Below are 23,517 nucleotides of genomic sequence, written 5' to 3'. Positions count from 1 at the left end.
TGTGTGCGGCTGGGAAGAGCAAGACTGCAAACATGGCCATTTTCCAAAACAGTTTCCTAAGAAACAGCCTACCTTCCCCTCCCTTTCACTGCCCCACTATGTTTATAGAGTCCCCTTAATTAGAGCATTCCAGCATGGAAGCATAATCCAATCTGAAAGAAAATTTCCCTTGAGAGCCATCTGTCAGAATTAGACTACCCTTAGCTACTGGACAGTAAGGCTGTCTTGTAAATAGCACAGACTGCTTCGATTCTCCAAAGGTTCAAAACTCATTTTACGAGCAAGCAAATGCCAATCCAGGGGACAAGGCTTTCTGTCAGGAAACTGGCTCACTGTTCTGGACAGTAATGCTTCCATAGGTAGAAGATCATTCAAAGCAGCCCCAGGGGGACATTCTATAATACTGGACTGTCTCACCTTTCTTCAGAGATGAAATTGCTGTCCTTGACAACTCTATTAAGTCTCCTTAATTGTTCAGGTTTGCAGAAGATTTTTTTTTTCATTGAGTGAGCTTGTCCCCATGTATTCAGCCATGGAGCTATCTGACTGTGTAAGGTGGGACCAAGGAGAGCCCACTCTGGCTCCCTGTAGAGCCAGCCCCCTTCTCAGGAGCTTTGAGCTGGCAGTGCACACAACTGCCTTTGGTACCTGTGCCAAGGCAGCAGGCAGACTCTTGATTAGAAAAGGTGTGCATAGGGTGGAGGGGGTAAGAGGGTCCCTTCTCTCTTTCTTCATCATTTCCCTACATTTCAGAGGTCATATGAGCCCGGGTCTCACTTGTGTCCTCATAACTCCTTTACCATTGCTCTGTTCTGTCACACAGCAGCAGACCCAATTGTGTCCAGGCCAGTGTTCCCATTCCTTAGCTGCTATGAGTGTTGGCTGCTCATAGCCAGTGGCCGCACCCTTCCTGGGAGAACTCCCCTCAATTCATGGGAGCCACTTTAAAAATGACTGCCAAGTTACACCCTCTCTGCAGGGGTGGCCTTCAGCCAATGAAAAAGGCGGGATAAAGAGGCAGCCCCTTGTTTCAGGGTGGGACACCTCTGTGGTAACTTTCACACTCCAACAGCTGCCTGTGGGGTCAGGCTCAGGGCTTTAGTGGAAGCCCCATCTTTGCCTATCCTGCTCCCCTGACTTAAAGATTTCACTTGAAAGCAGTTCCTCAATAAATTACTTGCACGAGAATCCTTCTGAGCCTCTCCTTCTAGGGAATCCTACTTAATATACACATACTATATTGGAGCTATTTTCATTCCATTTCATTCATTCATTCATACATTCATTCACTCACTCACTCAAAAACCATTTATCATCCACCGCTTAGGTTAAGTACTGAAGACACAATCACAGATTTTGTCTTCAAGAAACATCTACTCGAGCAGGGTAGGTAGGATAAACAGATACGATCAGATGTGATACCTGCTTTGAAGAGGTAGATAGAAGGCAATGTGGAGATTCCTCAAAAAATTAAAATAGAATTACCATATGACCCAGCAATCCTTCTCCTGGGTATCTACCCAAAAAATCTGAAAACACTTATCCATAAAGATATATGTGCTCCACTGTTCACTGCAGCTTTATTTATGGTGGCCAAGACATGGAAACAACCAAAGTGTCCTTCGATAGATGAATGGATAAAGAAGTTGTGGTATATATACACAATGGAATACTATTCGGCGGTAAGAAAAGATGATATAGGAACATTTGTGACAACATGGATGGATCTTGAGAGTATAATGCTAAGTGAAATAAGTCAGACAGAAAAAGCAGAGAACCATGTGATTTCACTGATATGTGGTATATAAAGCTGAAAACAAAAAAGGGACAAGACAAACAAATGAAGAAACAGAAACTCATTGACATAGACAATAGTTTAGTGATTTCCAAAGGGTGAGAGGGAAAGGGGGCTGGGAGATGGGGGTAAATGGGTCAAATATATGGTGATGGAAGAACTGACTCTGGGTGGTGAACACACAACGTGATATATAGGTGATGTATTACAGAATTGCGCACCTGAAATCTATGCAATTTTACTAACTATTGTCACCCCAATAAACTTTAATTAAAAAAAAAGAAGAAGATATGTTGAAGAGTTCACAGAGAAACCTAATCTGTTCTCAGTGGATATAGGAAGGGCTTGCTTAACGAGGTGACAGTTAAGTGCAAGACTTCAAGAATAAGGTTGAGTTGAACAAAAAGGAGCAGTGGTAAAAAAGGTCATTGCAGACAGAGAATAGTGTGTATGCAGAACAAATACATGAGTGACCATTAGAAGGAATTAGATGGAATAACAGGGAATTGGTTGCCAAACACTTATAGGCAGACATTGTTACTGGATTCTTGTCTTCTCATTTGCTGAGTATTAATATTGCTTCTTAATCCTTTTTAATATAGCCCACGAGTCAGCTATCATCAGTTGATTAAAATTGGTCCTCAAGATGAAAACTCTTTGCCATCCCTTTTGCACGTTTTTATGTTTATCTTCAACTACACATCTCCAAATCTCCAAACTTTCCTGCATCTGCTCCCATATTTTTCTCTGTAATTCCTACAACAAAGGAAATGCTGTTCCTTTCTTTATCTAAAGTCAGCCCCTCTACCTGCATTTTAGACCCTGTCCCCTCCTTTTTAGGGAAATTGCTCTATTAATTATCCTACCCTTTATCCACATCTTCAAACTCTACCTACATTGACTCTTTTCATTAGATTTTTCTTCTTACTTAATTAACTCTATTTTCCCCCCTCAAGTGATTTTTTAATTTTTATTAATTTATTTTTAATTTACATACAGTAAAATTCAGTTTTGTTACACTGTTCTATGAGTTTTGACAAATGCAGAGAGTTATGTACCCACCACCACAATTACAATAGAGAACAATTCCATTATTCCTCCAAAATTCCTTCCTGTTGTCTCTGCAGTCAACTCATCTCCCCACCCCCAACTCCTGGCAACCATTGATTTGTACTCTCCTGAAAATTGTGCCTTTTTCATAATATCATATAAATGAAATGAGACAGTATGTAATCTTCTGAGTCTGGCTTCTTTCCCTTAGCATTATGAACCTGAGATTCATTCATATTATTGTGTATATATTATATGCACATTGTTTCTTTCATTGCTGAATAGTATTCCATTGTATGGATGTAATAGTTTACCCATTTACCCACTGAAGGACACCAAGGTTGCTTCCAGTTTTTGGTGATTATGAATAAAGCTGCTATAAACATTCACATTCATGTTCACAAGATTTTCTTTTTTTTGTAAATATGTTTTTATTTCTCTTGTAAATTTACTGTTTTTCCAGTTCTATCTAAAATAATCAAAACATGGGTAGACTGTATAGAGAAAAATATCAGTACCCCTGCTACCTTCTTTGAGCTGTGGTATCATCTCCACGTATGTACACAGGAATCCCATCAGAGCCAGCCTGCTTGCTCAGCTTTCTGGCCTGGCCTCCTCTTTGTGCACCCAGAGAAAGAACAATCAAATCAAAATCAAATCAGAGGCTGGTCTCACGTATGGATTTAGTTGCAAAAACCTTTAACAAAATATTAACAGACCAAATAGCTGAACACACACACACACACACACACACACACTCATGTATATCCACGTATATGAAAAACAATAAAAGTTGGATTTATGCCAGGAATACAAGTTATCACAAAATTTAGAAAATAAAGTAATACAATTTATCACCTTAAAAGATAAAAGGAGGAAAACATAATTGTCTCAATAAATTTAGAAAAACCATCTAATAAAATCCAATATCCATTCAGGTTTTCAAAGAGTCTCTAGTCAATGTTCTATTTAGCAGTAAAGTTGAAAAAATTCCTTTTGAAATCAGGACCAAGCCATGGATTTACTCTGTTGGCCTTTGTATTGGCAGTCCTGGTAAATGCAATAAAGCAAGCACAAGGGATGGTTTTAGGGGGAGAAGTAAAAAAAAAAAAAAAAAAAAAAAAAAAAGATAAGAAGAAACAAAACTGCCCTTATCCATGCATGGTATAACTGTCAATGTACAAAACTCAAAAGAACCGGTGGTCAATTTATTAGACCTGGAGCGCAGAGGATCACTAAGTATATGGGCCAGGATTGTAAACTGGTCAAACCACTTCAAGATACAATCTTTCCAATGTAGCAACTCCATTCCTAGGTATGCATATCCTAGAGATATTCTTGCACATATTTACCAAGAGAAACGTAAAAAAAAAGTAGACATGCAACAGCATTTTCTAAAACAGAAAACACTTAAATTAATTCAAATATCCATTGATAAGAGACTAGATAAATTACGGCATTTCATACAATGGAATACTAAAACACTTCTGCAAAAAAAAAAAAAAAGAACTACAGTACATATGTGAACATAAATGATTCAATACAAATAATGAAAATAGAGGTCTGCAGAAGGATATGTACAATATAATTTTTTCATATAAATTTCAAAAATAGGTGAGATGAAACCCATTCTTAGGTGGTAAAATTATTTTAAAAATGGGAATTACAGATATGAAATTCAGTATATTGATCATTTCTGAGGGCATTGTGGAGATGGAGACAGGACAAAGGGAGCTTCAAAGAGACTGATAATGTTCTCTTTCTTCAGTTAAATTCTGGATTGACTGATGTGCATTTTGTTATTTTTAAATCATATATATATACACACACACACACATTGTATATACTCTTGCATATGTCATATATTTAATTTAATATACTTCATTAAATGTAGGTGCTTTGTCGTGGCACCTACACTAGGATAAAAGCTACTGATGTCTGTTTGTCAGGGATCTGTAGCTTTATTAATCCCCTTCTTTAGATGTCCTGTTCCATAGTTCTACCACTTTTCACTCCCTCTGAATAATCTAGACATGAACGGGATACCACATCTGCGGTATCATGAGTGATAGGGTGGGATACAGTGGACTGTCGTGAAGACACAGCTCATCAGATCCCAATCATGGCCAACTCCACCTGCATCCACATTACAGAAGAAATTTGGCTTTCCTGTCATCAGCTGGACACCAGGACTTTGTATGGGGCTTTTCAAATTGTCGGTCCCTTAGGATCAATTATCCAACCAGGCTTAGTGTTTGCAACACTACATGTAATGTGCACTGGAGTTGGCTCTTGTCCGCTGGCACCAGCTTGTGGGAGCCAACGTGAGCATCTTTTGCCAAATCCATCTTAGTGATGTCACATTGGTAGCTTGCAATCAGCCCTACTGGGAGTATTTACATCATGGAAAAGAACAAATGTTAGAAGTCAGGTCCCCTTCCTATCCTCCTCACCCCAGCCAGTTGTTACACATCTACCAGGACACCACTGAATGTGACAAAGCCATTCAAATATATGATAATAACTCAGGACTCATGATGCAACTGAATGAAATAGGATTAAATTAATAAACTTCTTCAGTCATGGAGACTGCCTGTCCAATTTGTATTCAACTGTGAGGAGCAAGCATCCTGGGTTTCCCTGAAAATTTATATCCTGCCCTGACTGGTTGCAGGTGTCTATTTGCAGGTTTAGAAATGGCCCCAGGGCCCTGGAGACTGAACAGGGAAATTCCTAAATCAACCATTATAAAACACTGGACTTAGCAATGACTCACAATGTCCAATTTTGATGCAAATGTGAGGTTTTTAAATTCCTAACATTAAAATAAAGTCTCTGCGGTTGTACACTATAACTTTACCTTTTCTGAACTGGGATCCATGTGGGCATAGAGGGAACGTCATCACTTCTGGTGTTACTATGTGAGAACGCTGGCATCTCCTCCAAATCAGAGTCTGCTTAGATGATCATAGGTCCCAGAGAAAGTCTCAGAACCAGTTTCTAGGCCACCAAGAGATAGATTCCTGACGTGCTCAATGCCTACTTGCCAGAGGGCCAGTGATGAGTGGGGTACACTGAAAATGCCAGGAGTGTAGGTATGATGGCCAACATTCACCCAGACCACTAAACTCATGCTTTCTGGACTTTGACCTTCTCCCAGATGCTATCTTCTCCCCTGTTGGCTGACACATGTCTCACAAAGGCACATTATACCATTATTGATTGATCTGGCTTCAGTAGTTGAGAGGTTTAATTAAACTATTGCTTTTACACTCAAAATTATTATTTTGTTTCTTCACAGAAGGTATGAGAATTAATTTTTGTTTGACTGCTAACATTTATAAAACTCCTCATCTCCTTGGAGAACAAAATTTTTAAAAATTAGTTTATTAGTTCGGCTCTTTAGAACACTGCCCCCCACCCACCAAATCAGATCCTAGAGCCTCACCAAATTAGCCCCTTATAGGGAGCCTCACTTTATTCAGCAAGTGCTTATTAAGTATTTCACTTCCATACATCATTCTAGGGGCTGGGGATATAGCAGCATACAAGCCAGATATGGTCTTTGAAGCCACAAAACTGTCTAAAGGAGAAGAAAAAATGAACAGATACATAAAAGAGGGTATGATAAGTAATGATAGAAGTGGAGAGTGTCATGGAAGCAAACACCAGAAAAATCTATCCTAGTCCAGGGCTTACGTAAGAGTTTTCTGAGGAAGTGGCAGTTAAGCCAGGATCTTAGTGCTTAGTACAAATTAGCCAGGGAAAGGAGAACTAAACCAGCATATATAACAATGTTGATACACCTTTTTATAAACTGAGTTAGCTGATGAAAAATTTAGTCCTAACTCCTATTTGGCCATTATCCAGCTGTGTGACCTTGGTTGAATCTCCTAATGGCCTTCCACCTCAGTTTTATGCACTAAACGAGGATTTTAGATTACAGGACCGCTAAGGCTCTTTGTGGCTATTCAATCACTAGGCAAACATATAATACAGAGATTACTATTCAGTTAGTACAAGTAAAAACTGCTTTTTGGATAGGCTTTGAGCAATACAGCACACAGTGTTTCCAGTAACAGAGTGGATATTCACAGAAACTCCTTCAGGTAAAAATACTGGATTATAAAATTCTTTTCAATGCATAGCAAAGCTGATGGGACAGAATTGGAATTATTCAGTGGCCAGAAACAATAAGAAAGCATAAATCCACAGAGGTAAATAAGCACTGGAGCTTAACTGGGGGTAGTTGTGAATTTCTGGTGGGTTAGTGCCTGGGGGTTAGAGGACTATGGGAGAATGCTCCATATCCTTAAAAGATTAAGAGCCATATCCTTAAAGGATAAACAAAACAGGACATCTGCCTTACATACGTAGATGCTGGAGATCCAGCCTGTCTTGGACTTGCTCGAGGTAAAGCAAGAAAAAAAATTCTCCCCTGCCAGTTTCTATCCATTAATACAAACCTGAACTCACACATTTGGAGCCTATATTTACCCTACCTCTGTTGTTCCCAAACCCTCAAGCTTAAAATTTAAAGTGGTTCTGTGCTGGTAATTCACCTAGTAGTTCACCTGGTAGGCATCTGGGAGAAGCAATCACAAATCATCTCCGAAGGAATGTATGGTAAACCCAGGGATTGAAAACTTCAGTCGCCCTCCGCATCTGTGAGTTCTGCATCTGCAGATTCCGGTATCAATCCACAGTTGGTTGAATCCACAGATGCGGAACCCACGGATATAGAGGGCTGACTAAGGGCTGACTTGAACATTTGCACATTTTGGTATCCATGGGAGTCCTGGAACCAATTCCATGCCTATAATAAAGGATGACTGTGCTGATAAAGTTCCAAGCTAGATGAGTTCATGATCATAAATCACTAAATACAAGAGGCGTGATAAACTAGGGTCTATGGAAATGCAAAAAAAAAAAAAAAAAAAAAAAAAAAAAAAAAATCAGATTTAAAGATTATAGCTATTGGAGTTGCGAGTAACAGAATACACACACACATGCGCGCGCACACACACACACACACACACACACACACACAATACATGGAAAGGTAAAAGAAATAGAAAAGGGAACTTAAAGTATGTTGAAGAAAAAAATACCAAATATGTTAGGCAAATGTGAAAACACATCAAATAATATTTCTACAAACATAAAGAAGAAAAATGGCTGAGAATTTTCAGAACTGACAAAAAGAAACAATCTCAGACTCAGGAAACCCAATAAATCTCAGTCAGGATAAATAGAAACACCCACTTAGCAATAAGTTACAGCTAACTTACAGAACACTAAACAGAAAAGCAAGATCTTGGAAGCAGTAAGAAAGAAAAAAAATTACATACAATGGAATAAATATTAGACTAAATGTTGATTTCTCAAAAGCAATTGAAGGTCAGAAGACTATGGAATGATAGCTTTACAATGCTAAAATCAGAGTAACTGAGAGTTTTATGTCCCTGAATTTCTATGCCCAGGAAAATAATCTTTTAAAAACAACAGCAAAATAAAGACATATTCAGGAGCTGTGGCCGTTGGTTGAAGGTTATTACCAGCCTACGGATAACCCAAAGGAGGTAGCTGGAGAAATAAATATCCCAACTGTTCTCCTCCCTTCCTTGTTATCTGAACCTAACCATAAGTCAGAGACTAAAGGAGCTATTTTCATTTTGAAGAAAAATAAACAAAACCCCCAAAGAATCTAGGGGCACCAAGCTGAAGCGAATTGAAGGTACCCAAAATAATACCGCCAATCAATATTATAAATCAAGAATCACATTGATCCTAACCTAGATAAGGATCATACAAGAAAGTAGATTACATGTATCTACAAGTAGATTACATGAGCACAGATGCAAAAAAAACACTAAACAAAATATTAGTAAACTGAACTCCGCAATGTATTAAAACATGTGACATATCAAGACCAATTGGGGTCATACTAGAAATATAAGATTGGCTCAAAATAAGAAAATTGATTAATGTAATTGATCAAAGTAGCATATTAAAGGGGGCAAAAAAACCCTCAGAGGATCATAGCATTTGATAAAACAACTGTCTGTGATAAAGTCTTAGTCAGCTAGGAATAAAAGGATATATTCTTAATATAAAGACATCCACAAAGTATCTATAGCAAAATTGTATTGATGCAAATGTTAAAAACATTCCATTTAAAATAAGGAACAAGTCAAAGATGACTACTATCAAAATTATCATTCAGCATTGTACTGGAAATCCTAGTCTGTACACTACATTAAAAAAATAAATAAATAAAAGGTATACAAATTAGAAAGAAACAGACAAACGATCATAATTCACATGACTAATTATCTAGCAAAGAAAATTCGGAAGAATTCATAATCCAATTATGAGAATTAATAAATTTTTCGAGATTAACAAATAGAGGATAAATACACATAATTTAAACTGTATTACTATATAGCAGCATTAGTTAGAAAATGTAGTTTTAGAAAAGATACTATTTAAAATAACAAAAAAGGTACCTAGCAATAAATCTAACATGCAAGATCCTCAGGTAGAAAATTTTAAGTCTTGAATGAAAGACTTTAAAGAGGAACTAAATAAGTGAAGAAAATGCACTATGGTCACAAATAGGAAGACTCAATATCATAAAAGATGTAAAATTTCCCTAAATTAATCTATAGACTTCATACAAATCCAAACAAATACCAGAAAAAATTTTAACTTGACAATTAGATTCTAAAATTTATGAGAACAGTCAACTATTGGTCAAGATTAAACTGAAAAAAAGCATACTGGATGTTAAGACATATCATAGAATGATAGGAATTTGAAAATTATGCTATTGGTAGAGATAAGTCAAATAAAACAGTGGATAAAGAGAATCCAGAATAACCTTCATATATGGAAATCTATATAAGACACAGAACGCACTGCAGATTATTGGGGAAATATGCCAGAACATTGGTTATCCATTTGGAAAAAGAAATATGAATGCATTATGGACTGAAAATGTATGACCCCCCCCAAACTCATATGATGAAGCCATCACACCCAATGTGACAGTATTTGGAGGTGGGTCCTTTGGGAAGTAATTAGGTTTAAATGAGGTCATGTGGATGGGGCCCCCATGATGGGACTAGTGTCCGGATCAGAAGAGAAACCAGAGCTCTCTTTCTTTGCCCTGTGAAGACACAGTGAGAGAAGGCTGCTGTCTACAAGCCAGGAAGAGGGCTCTAACCAGGAATCGAATCTGCTGGCATCTTAATCTTGGACTTCCCAGCTTCCAGAATGGTGGGAAATAAATTCCTGTTGTTTAGCTCAAGCTGAATAATACAAGATGCCTGTACTATACAAAAAAATTTCATTCTAAGTTGATTAAAATCATAATTAGGACAGTCAAAAGTTTAAGATTCCTAATAGAAAACACAGGAGAAATATTTTATGACATAATGTAAGGAAGGATTTCTTAAACAAAACATGGAAGTGCTAACTTACATTGGAAAATATTGACATGTTTTACTACATTGAACATAAGAACCTCTATGGATCAAAAGATACCATAAAGTGAGTATAAAGACAGACATAAACTGAGAGATGATGTTTGAAATACACTTCAACAAGAATTTGCATATAGACTATATAGAAAACATACATGAATCAAGGAAAAGGAAACAATAGAAAAGAGGTACTGAACAAGCATTTCACAAGAAAGGAAATATGAATGGTCAACAAACATATCAAAAGATGATCTACTTTGGCAACCAAGAAAATACAAATTATATACCATTTTATATGCATGAACACACACACACACATCAGTGTGGCTACTGCAAGAGTTGGTGAGAAGATGGAACATTAGAAATGATCAAATCTTATCAGTGAGAGGATCAATTTGTACAGCTCCTATGGAAAAGAACTCGGCATTGCCTAGAAAACTTGACACATGGACCCTACCTCTATAAGGGGTACATCCTAGAGATATTATTTCATATGTGAACCATGAGATATGCACAAAAATGTTCTCTGCACTGCTGTTCAGAATCCCAAAGAACGAATAACAACCCAATGTCATCAATACAAGGCAGCTAATCTGTCATATGAAACACAACGGAATATTATACATCAATGAAAATACATGAACTACAGCTCCATTCATCTCTATTGTTCAATGTCAAAATCAATGTGAACTGGAAAAAAAAAAGTCAAAGAAGAGCTTTGAAAAACAGAAAGAGACAAAACCAAACAATACATTGTTTTACAAACATGTCTATAAATAAAATTCAGGATAGTGATTTCCTCTGGGCAGGAGTGGACGGAGAGAAAACATGATGAGGGAGAACCACCCAAAGGTCACCCAAATACTGGTGATGTTCTATACTTCCTCTGAGGTGTGGGTTCATGCCTGTTCCTTTAATTATTTCCTCATTACCAGGTGCACGTACATTATATAAACTGTGTTACATATGTGCTATATTATAAAAATGAAACCTTGGCAAATTTCAGACCTTCATCTCAGTCTCTATATAAAGTCACATGCAAAAAAGCCCAGTCAACATAGCCCCAAGTAATCATTTTTAATGAAAAATTTAAAATATATGACAAATTATAAAATAATCTGTAATTCCATTCTCGGACCTCCTCTCTCCTGCTGGCCACCCAAAGGCCTAGATCAATGCTTATAATGTTTATTATTTGCCCGAGGAAACAACTGAGAATTTTGAAGCTTTTAGCCTTTTGGTTTTCTTCCTTGATTAATAAATGCGTTCTCCTCAAACTCTACGGAAATCAAAGTTTCTCCAGCAATGGATGGGGAACTTTTAGTCCCAAAAGAGTGCTAAAATGGCAGTGATCTCAGGGCCAGAAGGTCCTGCAGGCTGCCATTCAATATTCTCATCCCATGGGAAACTGCTCTAGAAGATGTTCTCACCAGGATCAGCCTTATCCAGAGTTTTATGAGCCACTGTCCACTCAATGTTGCTCTCTCCACAAAGTCTCTAGAAGGCAACTCAGAGCAGGATCCCTGCTGAGCTTTTTAACAACCACTCCAGCTATTTTATGGAATTCATTTGTCAAAAAATATAAATTAATGTCATACTAGATGGTATGGCCAACCTCTCTCGACCAGGGCTCATCACTGTCAGCCGGCAGAGTCTCAGCTTCTACCCAAGGGGACTTGGTAAATACTCTGGTGAGAGGGTTCATTCTTGAGTCACTTATAACAGTATAAACAGCCAGCCCATTTTGTGTCTTTAAAACTTCTCATGCTGGCTTCTGAGACTGGCAGTTGGGGTAAGTATAATCCTTGCTTCCCCCAACATCCATTTTTTCGTTTATAGAGATTATAACCTTTCAAGATTGAAGAGATCTGTTCCTTCCCCAATCTCCCAAATCACTTTAGTTTCATCACCCGATGTTCTCTCCAGCTCCTTCTTTTCTTTCCTCATCATTATGATAAAGGCCAGCAAAACCCCATGTTATATACGTTGCTTATCCTAGAAGCCAGACAAAGTTGGCACTGGTATCTCGTGGCATGGGAAGAGAAGGTGCCCGAGTGTGGGTAAGTCCCCAGTTCACAAAAACGGCAGAGGACGAGGCAGTACTAGGGCGGCTATTTGGTCATCGGGCAGAGAATATGTGTGTGTTCTGAGCAGAGTGAGAGCTTTTCACTCAATAGGTTCCAACCTCAAACTGGATTACAGGCTGGGCTGAGTAGGGATTATAGTACTTGGTGTCTTTGGATGCCAAAGCAGAGAAAGAGAAAGGCCTCAGAAGGGCCCATATTCCAGAAGACAAGTTAACAAAGTTACCTGAAGGAAACTGGACAGGTGAAAGAAACTTAAAAAGTGGTTTTAAAATATCAGTGTCGTGCAGACCCGGAGGGGTCTCTGCTCCCGCTCCCCATACAAGAACGCAGGATATGGTGAGGCCAAAAAGGAACACCCACGGAGCCATAGGTAGGGGAGTCATACCACTATATTCTCTCTGGCGGCACTATACTCTCAATGGAGGCTGATTTCACACTGTCCGCAAACCGCCATCCACACTTGCCAGCCCAGCCGCCATCTTCTTGCTAGCCCCCATTCTTCTTCTCTCTGCTAGCATAGCCACAGCAGTTATATTAGTGGCCAATGGCTCACTGGTTACAGCTGACAGCCAACTAGCCACAGCTGATGGCCGTGCAATCACAGTTGATGGCCATTTACTACCTGAGCCAGCACCTGTCTATGTGAGGCCTAGAGCCTGGAAACTACTTTCTGGGGCTCTGCCCCCACACTCAGTTACCTAAGAAAGTCCAATTTTGCTTTCTGTTTCAGGAGTGTCAATACACCTTTGCAGGATAAAGAGAGGATGTAAATGGAGTAAAAATATCACCACTGCAATCTCGTGTTGAAAATGTACGCGCCTACATGGATGTAGGGCATCACCACATAGGACTTCTGCCCTCTCTTTCCTGAGCTCTAAATTGGATTTGACCTTTTATAGATTAGTTTGGCCAATATCTGTAGATCTTTTCAAACTGACCTTCTTATAGCTTTGATTTTATATTTGAAAATGTGGTGCCAACTCTTCTCAACTATTCTCGCTGCTGGGGTTAAAGTTGAATATCTGATGATGAGAAAACTGAGCCCACCTGAGAACATGTGCAAGGACTTAATGCTCTCAGCTGCAGACACAGTTAATAGGATGCTAGGATCCATTAACCACAAACAACCTCAGCAAGCTCTAAAGAAAATGTGGTAAGAAGGACAGATAACATGTCTATTAGAGAATAGCTAAGAATTAGAAAAGAGAGAATGTTATTCTTTAATACTGTTTTCATGAATAATTCTTAGAAATTCCCAAATGAATATTGTTAAACACCTGTTTCTGGAAAGGTACCAGGAGGTTCTGAAGCCATAGCTACATGTACGTTCACATGGATTTTATACTTTGCCCCCCAAACAAAATAAGGTGGAAGTAATTTGTTTCATGGTGACCAAGGAGCACTCTCCCCCCAACAAAATGAAGAAATGCTGGACTTACATTGGTGACATATTCGATGTCCTTCCAAAGGATGCATTCCCTGGGGAAATCAGCCAAGTCTAAGAAGTGATCCACCACCACTTGGCCGATTAAGTCATGGCGAGAGAACCTGTCAAAGTCGTACACAGAGAAGTGAAGCTTCCGGGCTGCAAGGTCATTGTAGGGAACTGGAAACAAAAACACTTCGTTAAACACAGGGTTCAAGGTCTTTCTGTGAACTTTAGTCTGGTGTTTTGTTTTCCGATCGGGAAGCAAATAGATCTTGACGTAAGGATCTGAAGTCCCAGAAAAGTCCTTGGCAGGCAAATTGACAGCTTTGTGAATCTTCACTATGAGCTGCTCTAAGTCACAGTCATATTTTACAATAAAGTTCAGTTTCCCACAGGCCTTGCTGTTACTCCGTCTCCCGTCATCATTATCCAGTGACCTCTGCTTATATAGCTCTGGTTTGATTCGACCAATTCCAGTCAACTGTTCCTGTTTTTGAAGCTGCTGGATATTGAAGTCCGGGTTTGACAGGTTGAGTTGTCTTCTGATTGAATTATGCCTTCAGTGAAGAGCGAGAGAGAACAACGTTATAACCTCATTAGGTCTTTCAGAAACTTGTGTCTGAGTTGTAGGTGCACTGCTATGCACTGTTAAAAGCTTAGATCTGTGGGCATTGCCTCCCCACCGCCTGCACCTTTTTTTGCCTAAATTCAAAATACTCATCAATGTAAGCTGCTCCCTAAGACCTGAAGCTCAAAATTGAGGCCTCGTGTAAGGAAGTGAACTTACTACACCTGACCTTAGAGCTTTAAAAGTACAGTGAATGCACTTTCTAAACTAATACATCATTTCAAAAAAGCTTATTCAGATGGTGGAATGTGAAGACTTGTTCAAACCGGTTTAAAATGAAAATTATTCAGTTTCATATATTATACACTGAAATTAAAATAGTTAGCTATGTGTTTTCTTAAGAAGAATAAATCTTTCCCTCAATTACACAGAATTTCCTGTCACTGGCTTATAGGTTTATAAGGATGTACATTATTACTCGTTCAAATCAAGTCATTTCATCCCAAGAACACAGTTTTTGCTTTTGTGAGGATGTATGTGACAGGATGTGTCTGCTTGCAGTGGATTGCACTGGCTCTGACAGGTACAAGTGACAGCTCTGTGACTGTGTTTCTGTTACACCCTGCGGGTGATTACTGATCAGGAGGAAGGGTTTTATTTCTGTAACAAACATTACGGGTGCAAAAATTACAGGTAAGCTATCAATGTAAACAAGGATTCAGTTAGAGAAGGCTGGATACTGATATTTGCAAATTAAATATTTGCTAACACAATCAACTCTTCACCCTGTAAGCTTATCAATTGTGGTTAGAAGTTTCCCTGAAATTCTCTTTGAAAGGGCACTATCTGTGTGAGTCCTCAGAAACTGTGAGAAGTAGTCATTAGATATAAGGTTGTTTTTAAGGCTATGTTTGTTTGTTTTTAGCTCAGAGTCATTATACTGTATTTTCTGCAGTATCTCAATAACTTTAATTAAAATAACCTCTCTCCACCAGAAGGTCAAAGGGAACAGCCAGGCTGTCTCTGAGGGATTGGTAAATAGTTAGAGAGGCAGAGTAAACATTTGAGTTTGTCTTTTTTCCCTTTCTTAAAGATATTTATGAAATAAAGATGTAAAAATGGGATTAATAGACCTCAAAACATGTTTAAAATTATTCTCCCTTGTCATACAGATGTTGTTATGCTGAACATTCCCTCTTCATCTTAAAATACACACCTACTCACTAATCACCAACATGGCACAAGAGCACAGTCACAGAGCTGTCACGTGCACCTGTCACAGCCAACACAGTTCACCGCAAGCAGACATACCCAGGCACATACAGTCCCACAGGTCCAAGAACTGTGTGGTTTGAAAGTTTCTGCTGTGTGATTTTAATTGCTTACAGAGAAATCCACAATATTAAGTTTTCTCTGTATCTTATGATTTTTCAGGGGGAGGAAGAGAGTCAGCGGATGCTATTAAGCACCTAGAACTCGCTCTCTGTACTAGTGCAGCAAGTCATTCCCTTGTCCAGATGTTGAACCTTTGTAATACTAGAATAGAGCTGTAGTCTTGCTCTGTTGGGATCTCCAGCAAGGACCAGCAGGAAGCAGCAAGTATCCAGTCCTATGCGGAGGCAATAAGCGGCTGGTACCAGCTCTGGCTTCCCCTGCTACTGACTTTTTACTCAAGACTGGATTCAAACAAGGTCCTTATTGGGGTCTGGAGTCAGCTCCCACCTACGATGGGCCATTCTGGGAGCAGTTAGTTAGTGATGCTGTTTAAATACTAAAGTACTCCATCAAGACCCATGGGATGCCCATTCTCTGCACCAATGTCTGTGATGGGACACCGGTCCTGTGTCTACACCAGCTCCAGCCCCTGCCGCTCGCTGCCATTGTTCTCCTGAGGTGGGCACTGAGCAGACTCTTTGTGCATAACAACTTCCCTTCAATTTTTTAAATACTTTTTTTATTAGTTTCAGGTGTACAAAACAATGTAATAGTTAGGCATTTACACCCCTCACAAAGCAATAACCCCTTTCCCCCAGTCCCCCAGTCTACTACCCCTGACTTCATATATAGCTGTAACAGTCCCATTGACTATATTCCCTATGCTGTACTCCACATCCCGTGACTATACATATATATATATGAAATTATAGTTGACATTCAGTATTATTCAGCTTCAGCTTCAGATGTACAGTGCAGTGGTCAGGCATCTACCTTCAATTTTTTTGAGTACTGGCTTTAGATTTATTACAGCAAAATTTTATCTGTAGGACTAAGCCTGCCATGTAAATTTTAACTTAAAATACTTGAATTTGGCTGCTTAGTAATGGAAATATTCTGTTTTGCTTGCACATTTTCTTAGACATAAAATCTGAAGAGAATTAGGTTCTACCTGCACTGCTCTTTCTAACTACAGGGGATTGCCAGGGGGTAGAGAGAGTGAATTGGGGAGGGAGTTATGGAGAGATTTGTACATCAAAGACCAAACAGGATCCCCTTCCCTCACAACTCAATTGCACAAAATGCTTCTATTCACAATTCCAACGCAGCTGAAGGTTCTTTTTAAAAATCAAGCACAGATATGAATACTATTATCTACCTAAATGTTTTACATGACAAGTTTCATTCCCAACACTTCCTTCCCCCTCCCCCCATTCAGAATCACACTTATTATTGGGAAAACAGTTGAATCTAACTGTAAGGTAGTGGCTTAAAGGAAAGAGCAAAGACTAACAGGACAGGATGGTTCTCACTCCCTGGGGCTCTCTTTCAATCACTTTCAATTTCCTTTCAGGAGAGAGTTAGCGAGTTCTGGAGTTGGGGGATAGACTAGAGAAGCTCATAGCAATCAGAGAACCAAGGTAACTCATCACCTCCCTGCATAATCTCTGCAGTTTTCTGGGATGAGAAATGAGAAAGCAGAGCAGGTAGGCTGCCCCGGAAGAAATGGAAAATCAGTATGCCATGGCTCTTATAGGCTATTCCAGTGGGAGGTGGGAAGATAAGCAAGTCAAAAGCAAGGGAGCAGAAAGATGGAGAACAGAATGTTGTGACTCGGTTCCCGTCAACCCACATGAGGGGTCCTAAGATGGTCAGTGGAGGTGGTACTTGAGTGCAGTCAACTAGAGACCTTCCCACCCCCACCCCCCACTCAGGATCTCAAATTTTAATGCTGCTGAGTGACACTGAGTGGGTGTGATAAGGAGTGATCTGTGTCTGAAGCAGACAGTCCTCTGAGTAGGTCTGGGGAGTCCTGTGTCTTGGTGTTCTCCGGACTTAATGTGCACAATGAATGGAAGGAGAGGGGGTGGGCCCCAAGGAAAGGGTGTGAGGAGGAAAGCTGAGAGACTGTGTCCTCTGTAAATAAGTCATATTCTAACACTTTCTTAGAGAAGCCCGCCCCTGAGTATAGATATATAAGGAAAAACAAAGTGGATGTGTCTTTGAGCTCAGGGACTCATAATCTAGAAGAGGTATAGGTGATAAACAAATAAGTATTGAGTTAGGAATAGAGTTCAATTCTGTGACAAAGTGAAAACAAGGCAATGTGTGAGAGAAAGAAGAGTGGGAGGGAGTAGAGGAAAGAATACGTACTTCAGAGAGGGTGGGCAGGGAGGCCATTCTAAGGCAGTGACATTTTAGGTGGGAATGAAAGCTGCAAAGGAGTCAAGCACGGCAAAGGAAAAGAAAGAGCATTCCAGGCAGAGGGAACCGCATGTGTGAAGGCGTCAAGGCGACAAGGGCCGAGGATACTAAAGGAACTGAGAGACAGACTGCCTAGCGTAGCCGGAATGTGATGAGCTTTTTCATGTGAAGCCTCCTACTTAATCCATGTTACCAGTGTCCTCTGGGGTTGTGCCCCATGGTGGCCCTGGCCAAGAGGTGAGGCTGACAGCTGACAGAAGCAGACGGTGGCATTATCACACAGAGCCTTAACAGACCTGATTAAGGAGTTTGTGGCATGGTAATTGAAATTTTTACAGAACTGTAAATTGTATACTAGAGTTAAATGTTGTAATTACTCTTATGAGTAGCACAATTCTACCAAGCTAAGACTTTTCTTGTGTTGAGAGCATTGGTTAGATGTAAATATCTAAAATACAACAATTTTTTAAATTACTCTTTTAGTTACTTCTTCAGATTTTAATAAACTGACAGCTTCAAAATGCAAGGTGCCTAGACCTCTCTTAACTCCCATTGGACCCTGAAACTAGATATAAATGTGTATTTTCTCTACGGGGATTTAAATATCAGCAATTATTATGTCCATGGCATTCACATATTTACTCTAGACACATGCAGTATAGGTTACATAGGAAATTTGATAAGACTTGAAGAAACAGACTGGACTTTCATCTTGGGACATAAATCAGGGAGTGGATTAGATGGACTTTCAAGGTTCCTTCCATTTTGAGGATTCAGGGATTTTCATATATTTGGAATAGAGACCGTTAAAATGTTCTGGTATTTAAAAATTCTGAAAAACACACACAAAAAAAACCTGCATTCCCAGGATATTAGGTCATTATGCAAAAGGGATTTCATCCAAATTAAAACAAATTAACAAGAATTTGGGGGCCCGCCCACCTGGTGGCTCAGGTGGTTGCAGCACTGTGCTCCTAATACCGAGGTCGCCGGTTCTATTCCCACATGGGCCAGTGAGCGTCGCCCTCTACAGCTAAGATTGTGAACAACGGCTCTCAACGGGCTACTGACTGCCTCAGCTGGGGGTAGTGCAAAGCTCGTAATACCAGCGTGGGCTAGGGAGCTTTGTCCTACACAACTAGACTGATAAACAATGGCTTGAACCGAGTGGGGGAGGAGAGGGAGGCAGGAGAAGGGGAAAAAAATAATTTTGGAGGGTTCTGATAGTAATTGAGCTAACTAGAAACAGAATGCTAACGTGATTGATCTTAGAAGAATAGAAAGTCATCCTGACCAGAAACATTCTTAGAAGATGAAACAAAGCTCATATTTAGGACATTCCAAAAGGCACTGATGGGAGCCACGCATATCCAAGCTGAAGAGGCCAGAAGAGGATGGGATTTCCATTGTAAATGCTGTGACAGAAGCTATGCCAAATGCAATGACAGTGGGGTGCCCTTAACTGGCTGTCTAAGCCTAACGTGCTCTAGGCTAAGGAGGCATCCGGAGAATTTGGGGATAAGTGACAACAGCCACAGGAGAAGAAGAAGTAAGAAAGAAAGTGACAGCAGTGAGAAAGGACATAATAAGAATGAAGGGAGAAGAAATAATAATTAGCAGAGCAGACTGCTTACAATCATCACAGCAAAAAGTACCTCCACCCTCCCCAAATATGGTATCAAAAATGTTACTTAAATAAGAATGTTAGAAATGTTTTGGGACATGAAGGAAATTTCACTCATTTTTCCCATTTTGACAGTAAAAAGGCTGTGTGTGTGTGTGTGTGTGTTTATAATATAACACAATCCCTAAAGAATTAGAAGACCATATACCATTCTTATTATGGAAAGACCATGAGTCAAAGATATGCATTTCCAGACATAACTCGTAAATCTAGGTCAGTAGTAATTTAGATAAGAATGTTTTAAATGCATAATGATGCAAATTATCAGTAATAGGTTAAATGCAGATGGAAAGAGTTTAGTTTTCTTATAGTAGTTCAGAGGGTACTAAACTTGTTTTGGCCATCAGAAAATAATTTAATTGCATTACTCCTAAAATAAATCTTAATATGAAATACACTTTGTAGGGATAATTCCTTCCCTGTTTTCTTTTTATTTTTTTCCTTCTACCTAATTTCCACAAATCAGTGGTGAAGGTATCTATAGTTTTTATTTTTAAATAAAACATATTGATACACGGAGTACTTACACATTTTTCTAGAATAAATATTGTGATAATTATGATATGATTACTATCATTCATTCGAATTATGGCAAAGTCCCCAGATCTATAATCTAATAAAAACACAGTATTATCACCCTGTATTGATGGAACCCAAATCAGAAAAATTAACATGCAAAATAAAACCGAATAGGAGATAATTTCAACGGAGACTCCATCGGAAAGGCTCCAATTATTGAAATACTGAGAGGATTTTATTATGGGTCTGCCCCATTGCACAAACTCCATAGCAGCGTCAAAGAGAGCTCCAATAATATTTAAGTGTTAAATCTGAAGAGAAATCTTAGTGATAAAATCTGAGGATTTCTTCTAAATCAAATGGCAAACAACCATCCATTTCCTCACAGAGGAATATTTCAGGTTTAGCAGTTCGATTCAGAATTGGAAATGATGCTAAAATAGGTTTCTGAAAAAATTAAATTATAAACTGTCATATTCCATCCCACTTAAAGTGAATGAGCAGAGCCTCTAGGATAAACTCGATTAACATTAAAAAAGGGTGAAATCTTATTTCTATTTCTAGAGAACAAATAAAAAAGATTTAAAAAAAATGCACCCAAACTGTGCTCATACTTTCCAAATACAGCACAAGCTATTCCTCTGGCTATCGCTCAAGCAAATATTTTCATTTTAAAGAAAGCTGTTTTCCGAGTCTCTTTCCCTAAAATCTCTTATTGAAAGTGAATTTTTATATCCAATGATTCGGAATTGGCTGTTTAACTTCAACGCCACTTTTATGCAACATCTGAGTCTTGGGAGAGGCCAGTCTCCATGATAATGATGCTGATAATAGCAATACTGAAAGCAAAAAGGCAGCTCACATTTTGGAGTACTTACTAGGTACAGGCCTATGCAAAGCACATGACACCCATTTATCATTTCACTCTTAAAACCACCTGTACGTCAGTGCTATCACTATTCCTTTTACAGAAGAGGAAATGGAAACATGCGGAGGTTAAGAAATGTGTCCAGTATCATGCACGTAAGTAAAGCCAGTTCACTGGACCCTAGAGACCTTGTTTTTATCACTGTATTATTTCTCCACTGCTGAAGAGCACAAAGCATCCAGCCACAGAAAGAGAGTGACCTTAGGCCTGGGCACTCTGTACGTCTTGCAAAGGCTGGAGATGGGCAAAGACCTCTAGCCACTCTGTAGAGTGTAAAGAGAGCCTATGAGTGACCGCTAGGCTAGGTCAGCAGCATAGGGAATAAACTCTACAGCACTAGGAGTGGTTAAAAACTCAGGCTCTGGTGTTGACTGAACCAGGGTTCAAACCCTGATCTGGGTGCTTACCCAGATATATGACTTTGTTACTTAATCTCCGTATGTTTCTTCTGTCAAATGAAAAAGAGAAGAGGATCCATCCCTCACAAAGTTGTGAGCTATAATAAAATAATGCAGATAATGTTCTTAGATAGTACTTGATAGTTAACAATGGTAACTATTATTACGGACAAGGCAGAGACTCAGCAGAGCTCGGGAACCTCACTGGAATACAGGACGCACCAAGTTTCCCCATGCAATGGTCACAGGCTCCTAGGCTACTCAATGCCATTGCTGCCAAGAGAGGGGGCTGGGGTGGTCCTTGACTTGCAGTCAGAAGGAAGGAAGCATTACTGACCGAGTCGACGAGGTTGGCTCTGTGACTTGGCGCTGCATGCGGACGCCATGGGCACAGTTCACTTGGCCCCCCACCTGGTTGGAGAGGGGAATGTCAGGGGAGGTATGGCTGATCTTCATGGAGGAGTCCGGGCAGGGGCTGGGAGGGTCTAGGAAGCCCTCACTGTTCTCTTGCTCATTGGTCTCTGTGTCCGTGTAGTTCAGAGGCTCCTGGTTGTTGTCTTTGCTACCAGAGAACAGGCCTCTTTCTCGCCACGGAACCCAGCAGAGTTTCCAAGACACGAAGAGAGACACGCCAAAGAGAGCGAGGCCACAGGCAGTGACCACAAGGGTCAGCAGGCTCACGGAGATATCTGCAAAGAAGCAAAGATCGAAGGTCAGTATGATGGCCGCCCCTACCTCTGTGCCCACCCACTGCACAGTGCAGACAGAATGACCCTCTCATCTATTCAGCCCTCAGGAGCCGGCTGCGGAAGGCCAGGCTGGGGATGCTGCTGAGTCACCTGATTCTGAGGCACCAACAATGAGGACCCGGACACAAGTACAGAGGAGGTAACACGCAGGCTGTGTTTAGAAATAAATAGCCTGCCTAATGCTATAGCAAGAGGCAGGGTATCCTCAGGGGGCTGGGAAGGCCCTGCCAGTCATCAGAGATCCGATCTCAAAGCAACACAAATCACTGATACTGTCTGAGCAGGGCGGTTTCACTGTCCCGAAAAATTACTGTCATCTGAGAGAGCTATAATTTGGGAATTGTTTGGGAATAATTAGGGAATTGTTTGAGTAACAACTTTTTAAAGCAAAAGAAACGAGAGTGCTTTTTTCTGTTTTTGATACTAACTTTTAAGGGTTTAAGCAAAATGAAGCTCAAACCCTCTGAAGCCTCAAGAATACCCATGCTCCAGTGGTCAGGATGCCCTAGACCCAGGAATGACTGTCCTAGTTTGGGTCTCCCCAGTAGCAGACTGGAGACAAGTATTCCAGGGCCATGGTTTATTGAGAAGGTAAAGAAAACACAGGTAGGGGAGCAGGGAAGTGGTGTGGGGAAGGAAGCCAGTAAAGGGGGCTTCATCAAGCCAGTTACCATAGTGGGGGACTGAAGGGTAAGCCTGCTGAGGAGGCTCCACACACATAGTCTCCCCACCACAGGGACCAGAGATATGGGCTATTTATAACATCAACTCCTTTCAGTCATTGATTTGTGGGATGCTCTCAAGGGAAACTTCCAACTTGCAGCACGGGTGGCAAAATAAGTTTCAGTGGCCTGAAGAATTACACATTCAAATAAATGCAAGGGCTTGACTTTGGAGGTCAGCAAGCATGCACTCAAGTGGTAAGGGTGAGGGGATACGGCAGGGCAACAACAGCATCTGATGCCTAGCCTCAGCTAGGGTCCATGGCAGTGCAGTTTCCAGAGGCTGTGCTCCTAACTCTCAGAACGAAGCCTTCCAGGCTTCCGTCCCACCCTACAGTAGAGCCAGGGAGGCTGAGGTATCCACCTGCACTCGTTCCTGGCACCATGGTGGCTGTCAGCCCCTTACTTTCACCAATACCCCTACCTGCTCTTACTGTGCTCCACTACATTCAGGAGCTCCAA

General features: G+C 40.1%; 1 protein-coding gene across 2 annotated transcripts in view; it reads right to left on the bottom strand.

Moving 5' to 3' along the window:
* Nucleotides 1–23,517, bottom strand: part of SYT9 (synaptotagmin 9) — a 161,831-nt gene that overhangs the window by 90,450 nt on the left and 47,864 nt on the right. For both annotated transcript variants that reach the window (XR_012497500.2, XM_019728135.3), the window contains exons 2-3: nucleotides 21,922–22,273; nucleotides 13,859–14,405 (exon numbers count right to left, since the gene is read on the bottom strand). Coding sequence is in view for 1 of the 2 variants with exons in the window: in XM_019728135.3 (XP_019583694.2) it covers nucleotides 13,859–14,405; nucleotides 21,922–22,273 (899 nt within the window). In the remaining variant the exon portion in view is untranslated. The remainder of the gene's footprint in view (nucleotides 1–13,858; nucleotides 14,406–21,921; nucleotides 22,274–23,517) is intronic.

The sequence above is a fragment of the Rhinolophus sinicus genome, chromosome 14 (genome assembly GCF_057876585.1).
Source record: "Rhinolophus sinicus isolate RSI-liver-muscle chromosome 14, RSI-T2T, whole genome shotgun sequence".
NCBI lineage: Eukaryota > Metazoa > Chordata > Mammalia > Chiroptera > Rhinolophidae > Rhinolophus > Rhinolophus sinicus.
This window is presented reverse-complemented; position numbering and strand designations above follow the sequence as displayed.